Genomic DNA, 14,204 nt, shown 5'->3' with positions numbered 1-14,204 from the left:
CCAACATAAAGAAACCCCATCTCTACTAAAAATACAAAAATTAGTTGGGCGTGGTGGCAGGTGCCTGTAATTGCAGCTACTTGGGAGGCTGCGGCAAGGAGAAAATCCCTTGAACCCAGGAGGCAGAGGTTGCAGTCAGCTGAGATCGTGCCATTGCACTCCAACCTGGGCGGTAAGAGTAAAACTCTGTCTCAAAAAAAAAAGAAGAGTTAAGTAACTTGGCAAAGGTCGCACAGCAAGTGGAAGAGGCAGCATAAGACTAGGCGTTAAAAGCCTGTTATGCTAAGCTGCCTCACAAGTATGAATGATGTTATTTCTAGTGTATAGCCAATGCCCCAGTGACATTGGAAACTGCAAGCTGAATACTACAAGATAGGAAGCAGCAGATAAAGTCTTCCGTTTCAGCCATTTAGAATCATGGTTTTCATTAGTGCTAACGATCTGGATGTTTTCTTTTTATTTCTTTTTAAAGTGTTTTAGTGACCCACACAGATGCAGTAAAAATTTCTGATTTTGGTACGTCTAAGGAACTCAGTGACAAAAGTACCAAGATGTCATTTGCCGGCACAGTTGCATGGATGGCGCCAGAGGTGATACGGAATGAACCCGTATCTGAGAAAGTTGATATATGGTGAGTGGCGCCACCAGTTGTGCCAACTAAAAAGCCTTTTCCCACTTTCGCCCTATTAGCACTGTTTTCCTTCAGCGCTTACTTTTCCAGAATATTCTTGAGCGTTGTCCACTTTTGGTTGATTTCAGCCTCATATTATCTGAGGTACTTGCCAGTATGGTGATATATGGGGAGAAGGATTAGGGGGAATGAGGGTGACTCTTCACTCAGTAAGTCATCAGTTTGGGGGACCTCAGAGAATATGCTGAACTTTCTAGAAAACTGAAAGTTTATTCAAATGATCATTTAGTGTGGAAGTCTTCCTGAAATGTGTTACATAATTCTCACCTTCTTGAATAAAGTACTAGAGCTTACCTATTCTCAATGACTCAGGTCATCATTACACATATCAATAATGTACTTTGCTGTGATACAATTATGTTCTCTAGACACGTTTGAGATGTAGGAGGTTGTTTTGCCCTTTTATTGAACAGCCTCTATAGGCTATGATTTTAAAAAAAAGATCTCTATAACATTTCTTCTGAGGTTATAAGTCTTTTTATTAACAGTATTTTTCCCTGTAATAGCTTTTCTTCTACCCTTAAAATTGGCAACTAGTAACTTTTAGGCTTAAAACCAAAATAATAGCACATGTCAAAATTGCATGTAATACCAGAGTAAATAGGATAAAGTAGAAATGTGGGGTCATTTGTAATTTAGATAGTCATGACCAAAGTACCCTCCTTAGGGATTACTAATTGATGTTCCCACCGGAAATATCTAAGAGTGTTTTCTCAGTCTCACCAACAAAATGTGCTAAACTCTTGGATTTTTGCCAATCATATAGGTAAAAAACGGTATCTTGGGTGCATTCCTCTTGGGACAAGTAAGCCTATACATTTGTTCATATGTGTTAGAGCCCTAATATTTTCTTACTTGTGAATGGCTCATAATCTTTGCTCAGCTTTCTGATTTTTACTCATAATTTATCAGAATATTTTACATATTAAGGAGATTCACATTTTGTGTAAATTGTAGATAATTCACATTTTGTTATTTTGCTGATGGTATTTTTTCCCTTGTCAGATTTTGAAAATACAGTTTAATTTATCAATTTCTCCTTTTATGGCTTTTAGATTTCATGGTTTAAAAAGTCTTTAAAAGCCAGGCATGGTGGCTCACACCTGTAATTCCAGCACTTTGGGAGGCTGAGGTGGGTGAATCACTTGAGGTCAGGAGTTCAAGACCAGCCTGGCCGACATGGTGAAACCCCATCTCTACTAAAAATACAAAAAATTAGCCAGGCGTGGTGGCACATGCCTGTAATCCCAGCTACTTGGGAGGCTGAGGGGCAGGAGAATCGCTTGAACCCAGGAGGTGGAGGTCGCAGTGAGCCGAGATCACGTCACTGCACTCCAGCCTAGGTAATGGAGCGAGATTCTGTCTTAAAAAAAAAAAAAAAAGTGTTTAACACTCCTAATTTTTTAACTCCTTATTTTTAGAAGATTTTTATGGTTTCATTTTTCTATTTAAATCTTTGATTCAAGTGAAATTTATCTTGATTTATGGTGAGTTACAGATTTAATTTTTTTTCCCAACTGTTCCAACAACATTTTTTGACTAATCAATTTTTACCCACTGGTTTGTGATGTCACTTCTATCTTACATTCAATTCCTAAATGTATTTAGTTTATTTCTGGATTTCTTGTCCAGTCCGTTATTCTGGTTGTCTGTTCACACATAAGAGTTAATTATTCAAGTTTTAATTTCTGGTAGTGTTGATTACCCCACATAGAATTTTTTTTTTTTTTTCCAGAGTTGTCCCAGATGTTTCTGTTTTTCTTATAGCAATACTAGAATTTTAAAACTGGGTATATGTACTAATTTGATTTAAATTAATAAAGAGCTAAAATACAAATCAGTCTTTCTGAAACATCTTCTGTACATGTTCCTGGTGCTACTGTAGGTCTTTTGGAGTGGTGCTTTGGGAGCTGCTGACAGGAGAGATCCCTTACAAAGATGTAGATTCTTCAGCCATTATCTGGGGTGTTGGAAGCAACAGCCTCCACCTTCCAGTTCCTTCGACTTGCCCTGATGGATTCAAAATCCTTATGAAACAGACGTGGTAAGAATATTGTCTCTAAAACAATAGGCAGGTCTCCAATGTGTATTTGGAGTGAATCTCCTGGTGGTGGAAAGAATAGGAGCTTTGGAGTGGGAGAATCTGTGGTTCAAATACTAGCTCTGCCCCTTTCTATCTGTGCAATTTTGGGCATGTTATCCAATATCAGTTTTCTCATTTGTAAAATAGAGACAACACCGACTCACAGAGTTGTTGTGTTGTAATTAATGAAAATTTAGAAATAAAGAACTTGGTATAATTATCTTGAAATAGTAGGCCTTGGCCAATGATAGCTATTATTTCTTTGCTAGTCCTAATGGGCTATTATTAAATAGGTCACTGGTCCTAGATTTCCATTTCATCATTAGAGGTATCTCATAATTACGTTTTCCTTTTGCTCTTCAGTATATCAAAACTGTACTGCAGGGCAGCCAGGCACACAATTACAGGTGGCTCACACCTGTAATTCCAACACTTTGGGCGGCAGAGATGGGAGGATCGCTTGAGGCCAGGAGTTCAAGAGCAGCTTGGGCAACATAGCGAGACCCCATCTCTACTTTAAAATCATAAAATAAAATAAAATAAAATATAAATAAAAAACTGTACTGCAGGGCCAGGGATGGTGGCTCATGCCTGTAATCCCAACACTTTGGGAGGCCGAGGCAGGAGGATCACTTGAACCCAGGAATCTGAGATAAGCCTAGGCAACATAGTGAGACCCTGTCTCTGAAAAAATAAATAAATAAATAAATTTAAAGAAATGTTAAAACTGTACTGAGATACAATTCAGTTATGCTATCCTGATATAATAGAGTATAGCTGATTTTACTCAGATATAGCCATTTTGAAGTAAACAGTCTTTTTCATAAAGTAAAATAAAATCTTCATTCTCCTGGACACAACTTCTGAAATGCACAAACTGTCTTTTTCACTTTTAGGCAGAGCAAACCTCGAAACCGACCTTCTTTTCGGCAGACACTCATGCATTTAGACATTGCCTCTGCAGATGTACTTGCCACCCCACAAGAAACTTACTTCAAGTCTCAGGTAAGTTGGGAAACTCTCTACGACGTGCTACTAAACAGATAGAGAACTCTCAGTGAAAAAAAGTAACTCTTAGAAGGTTACTTTTGTGTTTGTTATAATGGTTATATAACTCTCTTCATTGTGAAACAATAAATATGTTACTTCACACATGACATCTTAGAGTTTTTAAAGCACTTAACATATATTAATAAATCATTTGAACAAGCACGTGTTGGCCAGGCATGGTGGCTCACGTCTATAATCCAGCACTTTGGGAGGCTGAGGCAGGCAGATTATCTGAGGCTGGGAGGTCAACACCAGCCTGACCAACATGGAGAAACCCCCACTCTACTAAAAATACAAAATTAGCCAGGTGTGGTGGTGCATGCCTGTAATCCCAGCTACTCAGGAGGCTGAGGCAGGAGAATCGCTGGAACCCGGGAGGCAGAAGTTGTGGTGAGCTGAGATCGTGCCATTGCACTCCAGCCTGGGCAACAAGAGCTAAACTCTGTTTCAAAAAAAAAAAAAAGGAAAAGAAAAAAACGTGTGTCAGAATATCATCCTTATAGTGGCTTCTGGTAAAACTGCTGAATAGAAAAGAGAAAAAGAAGATATGAAAGCTGTAATGTACATACATCTGAATTAGGATTACTGCCGACCTTCAAGAAAGTATCGTCTTCTTTGAAGTAGCAAAGCTGAAGTACAGAGGTGGGAGGTTAAATACCAGAATGAGCCTATGATAGAACTCAGCCCAGAGAGAACCTTTTCTCTAAGTATGTCACCTAGTAGCTCCAAATAAGTATAATTTAATGTATCTGTTAGACTCTACTGTACAACAAACCATCTCAAAACTTTTAATTTTATTTTCTGAGACAAGGTCTCATTCTGTCAGACAGGAGTACAGTGGTCTGATCTCAGCTCACTGTAGCCTTCACCTCCCGGGCTCAGGCAATCCTCCCACTTCAGCCCCCCAGGTACCTAGGACTGCAAGCATGCACCACCATACCTGGCTAATTTTTGTTTTTGTTTTTTTGATAGATACGGGGTTTCACCATGTTGCCCAGGCTGATCTAAAACTCCTGGGCTCAAGCGATCTGACTGCTTCGGCCTCCCAAAGTGCTGGGAATATAGGCATGAGCCATTGCCTGGCCCCATCCCAAAACTTATGACTTACAACAGTAAGCATTTATGTATATGTAGCTCATGATTCTATGGGTTGGCAGTTGGGGTTAGGCAGTTCTACTGGCTTTGACTGGGCTCACTCATGCCTGCGGTGAGTTGCCAGGTCAGCTGGGAGGCTGGCTGGTCCTAGACTGTCTCATTCACATGCCTGACAATTGGCTGGCTATTAGCTAGAGCACCTTGCTTCTCCTCCACATGGCCTCCACTCCTCCAGCAGGCCACCTTGGGCTTGTTCTCATGGTGTTCTCAGGGTAACAAATGTAATGAGAGAGCAAGTCCCAATGCACAGGTGATTTCCAAGCCTGTGCTGCATTATTCCTGCTAATGTTCCATTGGCCAAGCAAGTCACAGGCCAACCCAGATTCTTGGGACTGAGAAATAGGCTTCACCTCTTGACAAGAGAATCTGCTACAGTACATTGTAAGGGCATGGATCTGGAGAGGGGAAGAATTGGTGGCAATTAAATTAAAAGGCTGCAAATGTCATAAGGATTGGTCATCTAACCACTATCAATGTGGATAGGGGGTGGTAAGAGATGAATTCTTTTTTTTTTTTTTTTTGTCTGAGACGGAGTTTCACTCTGTTGCCCCGGCTGGAGTGCAGTGGCGCGATCTCGGCTCACTGCAAACTCCACTTCCCAGGTTCACGCCATTCTCCTGCCTCAGCCTCCTAAGTGGCTAGGACTACAGGCACCCGCCACCACGCCCGGCTAATTTTTTGTATTTTTAGTAGAGACGGGGTTTCACCATGTTAGCTAGGATGGTCTCGATCTCCTGACCTCGTGATCCGCCCGCCTTGGCCTCCCAAAGTGCTGAGATTACAGGCGTGAGCCACCGTGCCCAGCTGAGATGAATATTTAATAAGGCCCTTATCCCTTCCAGACCCAGGCAATATCAAAAGGGATGGAACTATAACTTTGGAAATAAATGTGATGATCCTGAATTATAGCTGTATGCTTATGGAACATAACACAATTATTACCTAATTTCTCATTTCTCATATAGCTTTATCTCAGTTAATGTTATTGTGCTTCAGAAATGAAATTTTGTAAAGTGAATCGCATCTCCCCACTGACTTCCAGTATCATTTCAGATTCATTCTCAGAAAAGACATTTTATTAGCAATTGGCATTTCAACCTCCTTCTCATAGCCCCTCATCCCTGAAGGGCGATAAGTTTACCCACCGGGAAAGTATCTGATGAAAACAGTACTGGACTTTGGGAGAGGCATCATCCCTGGGAGCTGAACAAGTCCTTAAATATGCCTTTCACTTTGGGAGGCTGAGGCGGGCGGATCACGAGGTCAAGAGATTGAGATCATCCTGGCCAACATGGTGAAACCCCGTCTCTACTAAAAATACAAAAATTCGCTAGGTGTGGTACCACGCACCTGTAGTCCCAGCTACTTGGGAGGCTGAGGCAGGAAAATCACTTGAACCAAGGAGGCGGAGGTTGCAGTGAGCCGAGATCGTGCCACTGCACTCCAGCCTGGGCGACAGAGCAAGACTCCATCTAAAAAAAAAATATATATATATATATATATATATATATATATATATATATATATGCTTTTCTACGTGCCCCTACCAGAGGCTTGGAGTACTTCTGTGGTGTCTGATACACAGAGAGACACTCTGCCTATCAGACAGATATTGAGGAATATCTTAGTAAAGGTATAGGGCTTGTTTTTGTTTTTGTTTTTGTTTAATTGAAGTTTCTAAGAAATGATAAATCAGAGACTCCTGTCCTGTTACCAAAGTTCTAACACACTCTCTGTGATCCATAAACTTAGCTCTCCCCACAACTGTGTCTTTAAGTAGTCAGGCTTGCTCCTATTGTTTTTTCCTATTTCTAAGAAATTATTATGTTAGTAAAGTGTTTGCTTTCAGAGGAAATAAGATGAGGCAGGAGGTTGACTTCATGACATTTCCTACATTCTTTGATATACATTCAGATCAATTCCCTTAGCACTATCACCCATCTGTTCAAATACATGTAGGTATGGGGCACTGGGTAAGAAATCTTTCAAATATCTTCTGTTTGTATTCAGAAAAAACACTTAACCCTTTTGTGAAATGAAAGAGAATAATAGTACTCTCAAGGAAATCTTGCAAACTTTAAGATATGGCTGTGATCACAGCTTTGCTGCTGCTTCTTTTTTTTCTTTTTTTTGAGACGGAGTCTTGCTCTGTCTTACCCAGGCTGGAGTGCAGTGGTGTGATCTCTGCTCACTGCAGCCTCCACCTCCTGGGTTCAAGCAATTCTCCTGTCTCAGCCTCCCGAGTAGCTGGGACTATAGGCATGTGCCACCACACTCGGTTAATTTTTGTATTTTTAGTAGAAATGGGGTTTCACCATGTTGGCCAGGCTGGTCTCGAACTTTTCACCTCAGGTGATCCACCCACCTCGGTCTCCCAAAGTGCTGGGATTACAGGTGTGAGCCACCGTGCACAGCCAACTTTGCTTCCTTTACAATAAAACTGTACATACCATAATTTTGAAAAGCAATTTCTGATGATGGTATTAAGTCACAAGCCATTGAGACAGTCAATATAAGTTTATATATTTGGAAAAACTTCCAATTCTGAACAGATGTTACTTAAGCCCTCCTAAAATGTCACTTCTGAAGTCAGTCCCACATTTTTTGAGAACCTACCACGTGCAGAGCCCTGTGCAGGGCAGCTAAGTAGCCACAGGCGGTGTCCTCACCTGAACCGCTCCCAGATTATCAAGATACCCACAGCATGGAGCATTAACATTGAACTCAGAAAAGGTTCTCTTGGGAAAAGAATAGGAGGAGAGAATAGGAGAGGAGGTCAGAAGAGGAGAGAAGAGGGGAGAAGAAAACTTAGTACATTAAGCATCTAAGTCTGCTCAGGCTGCTACAACAAAATGTCACACACTGGGTGGCTTAGAAACAACGGGAGTTAATCTCACGGTTCTGGAGACTGAGAAGTCTAAGGCACCCGCAGAGTTGGTGTCTGGTGAGGGCCTGAGTTCTGGTTCCTGGGTGATGCCTTCTGACTGTATCCTCACAAGGTGGAAGGGTGAACAAGCTCCCTTGGGCCTATTTGATAAGGGCACTTTTCTCATTCACGAGGGCTCTGCCCCCATGACCTAATTACTTCCCCCAAAGCCCTACCTTCTAATGCCATTCCCTTGGGGTTAAGATTTCAGCATATGAATTTGAAGGGGACACAAACATTCAGACCACAGCAGCATTTTTTCGTATTCACTTATTCTTCCACATTTTTTCCCGACATAAAATTTCACTTCTCCTTAAATAGCTCCAAATCTGCTATTTTGCTACCTCCTAGAATTTTCTCGGTATTTATAAGTCAATTCGTCTCTGGATCTGAAAGTGAGGCTACCTCTAGCTAATATGAACTGGCTAGTGAGGTACTACAAATAGCAAGAGACTTTTAGTCTAAACCCCGTCCTGTCACTTCATACTGTGTGGTCTTGGCTAAGTCACTCAGTTACACTAAACCTCCGCTAATTCACCAAAACAATGAAGATAATCATATCTTCCCTTCCTTAGAGAGTTTCTGTGAGGAGCAAATGAAAAGATAAAACTGCAAATGCATTGTAGACCGTCAAGAACAGTTGGATCGTAAGATGTCATTATTCTTGGCTGGGTACAGTGGCTCATGCCTGTAATCCCAGCACTTTGGGAGGCCGAGGTGGGTGGACCACTTGAGGTCAGGAGTTCGAGATCAGCCTGGCCAACATGGCAAAACCCTGTGTCTACTAAAAATACAAAAAATTAGCCAGGGGTGGTGGTGGGCACTTGTAATCCCAGCTACTTGGGAGGCTGAGGCACGAGAATTGCTTGAACCCAGGAGGCAGAGGTTGCAGTGAGCTGAGATCGAGCCACTGCACTCCAGCCTGGGCAATAGAACAAGACTCCATCTCAAAAAAAAAAAAAAAAAAAAAAAAGATATCATTATGTCATTATTCTTGAGTTGCATATGATAGCATAAAACAAAAATGAAGGTGTTATTATTCACCTTAATTTTTGTAGCTTTGTACTAAGCTACAAGAATTAAGCCTCCTTTGAGTTGTTACATTCTGGATTCTTTTTCTGATGAACTCCTGAGATGAATAAGATGGCAGCCAGGGAACTCCTATTGTGTTTGACTTTATCCTGCCCCGGTAGAGGAGAACTGGCTTTTTGGCAGGCACATGCTCTTTCTATAGTCCTCTTGTACCTGAGGCTTTGCCTCCTCCTGCCTGCTAAGATCCTCTCAACGTCAATTATCAATCAATAGTTGTTAGCCCCTGGTCTCCACTTTCTACCAAAACTGTCGGTCAAGAGGTGCTGCCAAGAGCCCAGCTGACTCCTTCCTGAGAGAAAACGTGTCATTCGTTTTTTGTCAACAGCACACGTGTAAAGATGTAGCCTATATAGAGCAGATGAACAAAGCAACCAATTTCAATACAGTATTAGATTCTGCCAAAGCTATCGCTTCATCGCTAGACAATCACCCATTTCTCCAAATAGGCAATTACTGTCCCTGGTATTCAATTACATTTGATATGAGTCTTTAGAAAACATTTTCACCCCATTCCAGATCCCAGCTGCTAGGTGGATCGTGTGCCTGACTTTGAAGCTCTCTCAGCCCCCTGCCTTTGAACCACTCTAGTGTTCTCTTGAGTGCCACTGTGACCACCCAGAAATTCAGGGACTGGGAGTTGCAGAGACACCCCAACTCTGAGGTTAGACTCTGCTGCCTTGAAAGTAATCCTTCTTGTGAGGGAGCAGATGCATATGCAGAGGCTGGACTCTCACATCAGGGGAGGAGTCGTGTGCTCAGTAAGGGTTGGACTGGACCCCACTATGGCTTTTCTGATTCCATCTGATTTCCCTTTACTAAACCCCCAGCATCTTGCTCCTGTACTCCTTAAGCTAGGCTGGAACTGGCTCAATTTCTTTTTTGTTGTTGTTTTTTATTTACTTTTTTTAAAGTGTGGTAAAATAAAGATAGTATAAAATTTGCCATTTTAACCATTAAAAAAACAATTTTTTTTTTTGAGACAGAGTTTCACTCTTGTCACCCAGGCTGGAGTGCAATGGCGTGATCTCGGCCCACTGCAACCTCCACCTCCTGGGTTCAAGCTATTCTCCTGCCTCAGCCTCCCGAGTAGCTGGGACTACAGGCACCTGCCACCATGCCTGGCTAGTTTTTTGTATTTTTAGTAGAGATGGGGTTTTCACCATGTTGGCCAGGCTGGTCTTGAACTCCTGACTTCAGGTGATCCACCCACCTCAGCCTCCCAAAGTGCTGGGATTATAGACATGAGCCGCTGCACCTGACTGATTTTAACCATTTTTTAATGCACGACTCAGTGGCATTAATTACACTCACAATGTTGTGAAATTGTCACCACTATCTGTTTCCAAAAATTTTCATCACCTCATTCAGCAGTAACTCCACATTCCCGCCTCCCCACCACCCTGGTAATCTCTATTCTACTTCCGGTCTCTATGAATTTGCCTATTCCAGGTTATTTCATTTAAGTAGAATCATACAATATTTGTTGGTTTGTGCCTGGCTTGTTTCACTTGGCGTGTTTTCAAGGTTCACGTATTTTGTGGCGTGTGTCACAGCTTCCTTACTTTCTATGGCTAAATAATATTCCATGGTACGTACACCACATTTTGTTTATCCATTCATCTATTAATTCAACTTCATTTTGACACCTATACAGTATTCCCCACTTATCCGTGGTACATTCCGCAACCCCCAGTGGATGCCTAACACCTTGAATAGTACGGAGCCTGACTGCTGTCCATCAGAACACATTTCTTTTCAAATCTTCCACCCACAATGTAATGTCTCTTCTATCTTAACTAAGCTCTTTCTTTACTTTTTATTTTTATTTTTTTTATTTTTTGGAGCAACCCTATTAACTGATTAGGCTCTTATTAGTACTGTGGACAGTAGGAGAGCAATGCTGGTTACGTTCCAGTGTTTCTCAGGCATTGTAGTGAAACGATGGGAAATGCCCCTCCACTCCTAGGCAGATGGCTTTGTTATAGGTCAAGCTCAGGCAGGACTCCTCCCACCCTTAGTCTTCTCCCTCAGAGGCTCCTCGACAGCTGTGCAAATTGGCTTTGGGCTTGCCAATCCTCCCTTTCTTCATATGTGCCCAGACATGCCTGAATTGCAGATTAAGCTCAAATTGGAACTTCTTTTCCATAAGATTCTAAGTATAAAAAATGGAACTCAAAATTAACATGTGCCAAGAATAGGATACCTTGGGGGAAACACATTCTTCATCAATACCTGGTTTTCCCATACATCCTTTTTCCTCGTCACAGGAGGGAACTTCTTTCTGGAAACCTACTTTCGTACAGATTTCAATCTTCAGAAAGTTCTCCTTGAGTTTCCCGTAATTATAAGCTAGATGTCAGGAGACTTATTTCCTCTAGAATTAAAACAAATCTCATCTGTGAGATAAAATTCCTCACCACCAGAGGGAGGTACTCCTTTTCTCATCCCTTCTCGAAGTATTTTAGTAGGACACAGTGACAGTTTTGCACAAAAGAGGATACTTCAAGACGCAAATCTGACACTCTTATTCTTTTTTGGTCTAACTACTTTCACTTGTCATTCTTTCGCCTCCTAAAGCTCAAATACTCCTCCTGCTCCATGACTTTGATCTGATGATAGACAGAATAGCATTACCAGGGGCTGCTGTCAAAGGCCATTAGCAAACAATAGAGTAGTGTATTCTGATGAGATTGGGCACGTTAAGGGTGGTATGGCCATAGACTGCAGTAGTGTATTCTGGATCTTGGCTTTCTTTTTTTTTTTTTTTTTTTTTTTTTTTTTTTTTTTTTTTTTGAGATGGAGTCTGGCTCTGTCGCCCAGGCTGGGGTGCAGTGGCCGGATCTCAGCTCACTGCAAGCTCCGCCTCCCGGGTTTACGCCATTCTCCTGCCTCAGCCTGCCGAGTAGCTGGGTCTACAGGCGCCCGCAACCTCGCCCGGCTAGTTTTTTGTATTTTTTAGTAGAGGCGGGGTTTCACCGTGTTAGCCAGGATGGTCTCGATCTCCTGACCTCGTGATCCGCCCGTCTCGGCCTCCCAAAGTGCTGGGATTACAAGTTTGAGCCACCGCGCCCGGCCAGGATCTTGGCTTTCTAATGACATTGTTGGATAGATTTGCTGCCTGAAAGTCAACCAACCAACGGAAACTTCTCTCCAGTGTTCAACATATATACGGGAAAATCTAGCATATTACAGAATGATCATTTTTTGCATGATTAAAATATAATTTCCTCTATAAAAATAGATGAGAAACAGCTAATTTGAGGAAAACCTTCTATAAATCCACAATTACTTAAGAATAACTTCTTACTTGATCCAGAAAGATACTCTTTCTATTATTGTGGTAATAATAATAACTTAACGAGAGCTACTGTCTTATTTTATTTTATTTTATTTTATTTTAGTTTATTTTATTTTATTATCTGAGATGGAGTTTCGCTCTTGTTGCCCAGGCTGGAGTGCAATGGCGTGATCTTGGCTCACTGCAACCTCTGCCTCCCGGGTTCAAGCAATTCTCCTGCCTCAGCCTCCCAAGTAGCTGGGATTACAGGTGCGTGCCACCACACCCAGCTAATTTTTGTATTTTTAGTAGAGACAGGGTTTCAGCATGTTGGCCAGGCTGGTCTTGAACTCCCGACCTCATGATCCGCCCGCCTCGGCCTCCCAAAGTGCTGGGATTCCAGGAATGAGCCACCACACCCACAATAGCAATTAGGGATTGCTATTATTTGTTTTAAATTTTTTAAGTTGAAAAAATATATGCAAGGATGTAGAGAAACTGGAACCCCTGTACACTGTTGGTGAAAATGCAAAATGGTGCAGCTAATATGGAAAACAATAGGGAGATTCCTCACCAAATTCAAAATGGAGCTACCTTACAATCTAGAGAGATACTTTTTAACATGAATCTAAAGGTAGTAGAATAATTTTAGGAGAAGATTATACCATTAGATACATTTAGTTACAAATCTAGCCTTCACTGGAAATTATATCTCATTAGCTTCTGGAGATGGAAGATAGTCTATACATAATATGAAGAAACTTATTTTTGCTGTTTCTCTCTGTGTCTACTGCCTATAGGCCACATTCCAGTAGTGGTTTTTCTACCCCCTAACATTTAGGTAAAATTAGCTTGAAATTTCATGCCCTGTGGAAAGCTCCATGTCCTTTCTAATACTTCTGTAAATTTCTGGGAGAGTGATAATTTCATGGCCATTCTGCCTTTGCCTTCCTAAAATTCTTGGTCCCCACCCCTGCTACCTTGTGGTTGTGCCTTTATCTTTGTCCCATATTGACCAAACATTCAATTCAGTGCCTTTCTTTAAAAAACAAAACAGGGCCGGGTGCGGTGGCTCACGCCTGTAATCCCAGCACTTTGGGAGGCCAAACCGGGTGGATCATTTGAGGTCAGGAGTTCGAGACCAGCACGGCCAACATGCTGAAATCCCACCTCTACTAAAAATACAAAAATTAGCTGGGCATGGTGGCAGGCACCTGTAATCCCAGCTACTCAGGAGGCTGAGGCAGGAGGATCACTTGAACCCAGAAGACGGAGGCTGCAGTGAGCCAAGATCATACCACTGCTCTCCAGCCTCGGCAACAGAGCGAGACTCTGTCTCAATAATAAAATAATAGTAATAATAATAAATAAACACTTAAAAAAAAAAAAGCAGTCATTCAAAGCCTAAGTGAATGTCAGATACCTCACTGAAGGTTTAGAAAATTGAAAGAAGTTTACATTTTGAACAACATAAACCATGTATTAGACATCCATCCCTGTTCTAAAAATTTTGTCAAACTACTAAATTGCTTGGCCATACTCTCTCTTTCCTCCTCCTCCTTTTCTCCTTTCTGTTCTTTCCCTCAACTCCAAATTCCCATATGGTTTCTTATATTTCTAGTCCCATTTCCTGCTGTTCATGCCTATAGGGTCTTCTACTCTAGATATTTTCTCAAGATACTTTCCCAAACAAAACCTAGGAGGAATTCTGGGGCCAAAAACATGTTCGTAATCTCACATGCACATATGCGTTTCCATGTGGTTATCAGAGCTGTATTTTTCTGGCCAGGCTCTCTCAGCCACCATCTTGCCTTAAAGTGAACTCTTCTATTCCAGAAGTGATGGCCAGCATGCCAGCTGTGATGTACCTCAGTCAGTGCTGGAGGAAAACTCAGAAAAACACAGCATCATATATTGGAGTAGAAATATA

At 41.7% G+C, this 14,204-nt stretch overlaps 1 protein-coding gene across 9 annotated transcripts in view; it reads left to right on the top strand.

The window, feature by feature from the left end:
- The window catches only part of MAP3K13 (mitogen-activated protein kinase kinase kinase 13), a 193,653-nt gene that overhangs the window by 157,346 nt on the left and 22,103 nt on the right, over positions 1–14,204 (top strand). For all 9 annotated transcript variants that reach the window (XM_073023379.1, XM_073023381.1, XM_073023380.1 and 6 more), the window contains 3 exons: positions 473–631; positions 2,577–2,735; positions 3,671–3,779. In XM_073023379.1, the coding sequence (XP_072879480.1) occupies positions 473–631; positions 2,577–2,735; positions 3,671–3,779 (427 nt within the window). The remainder of the gene's footprint in view (positions 1–472; positions 632–2,576; positions 2,736–3,670; positions 3,780–14,204) is intronic.

The sequence above is a fragment of the Chlorocebus sabaeus genome, chromosome 15, assembly GCF_047675955.1.
Source record: "Chlorocebus sabaeus isolate Y175 chromosome 15, mChlSab1.0.hap1, whole genome shotgun sequence".
In the NCBI taxonomy this organism is placed as follows: Eukaryota; Metazoa; Chordata; class Mammalia; order Primates; family Cercopithecidae; genus Chlorocebus; species Chlorocebus sabaeus.
The sequence above is the reverse complement of the archived record's forward strand: the minus strand, read 5'-3'. Positions and strand labels throughout refer to the sequence as shown.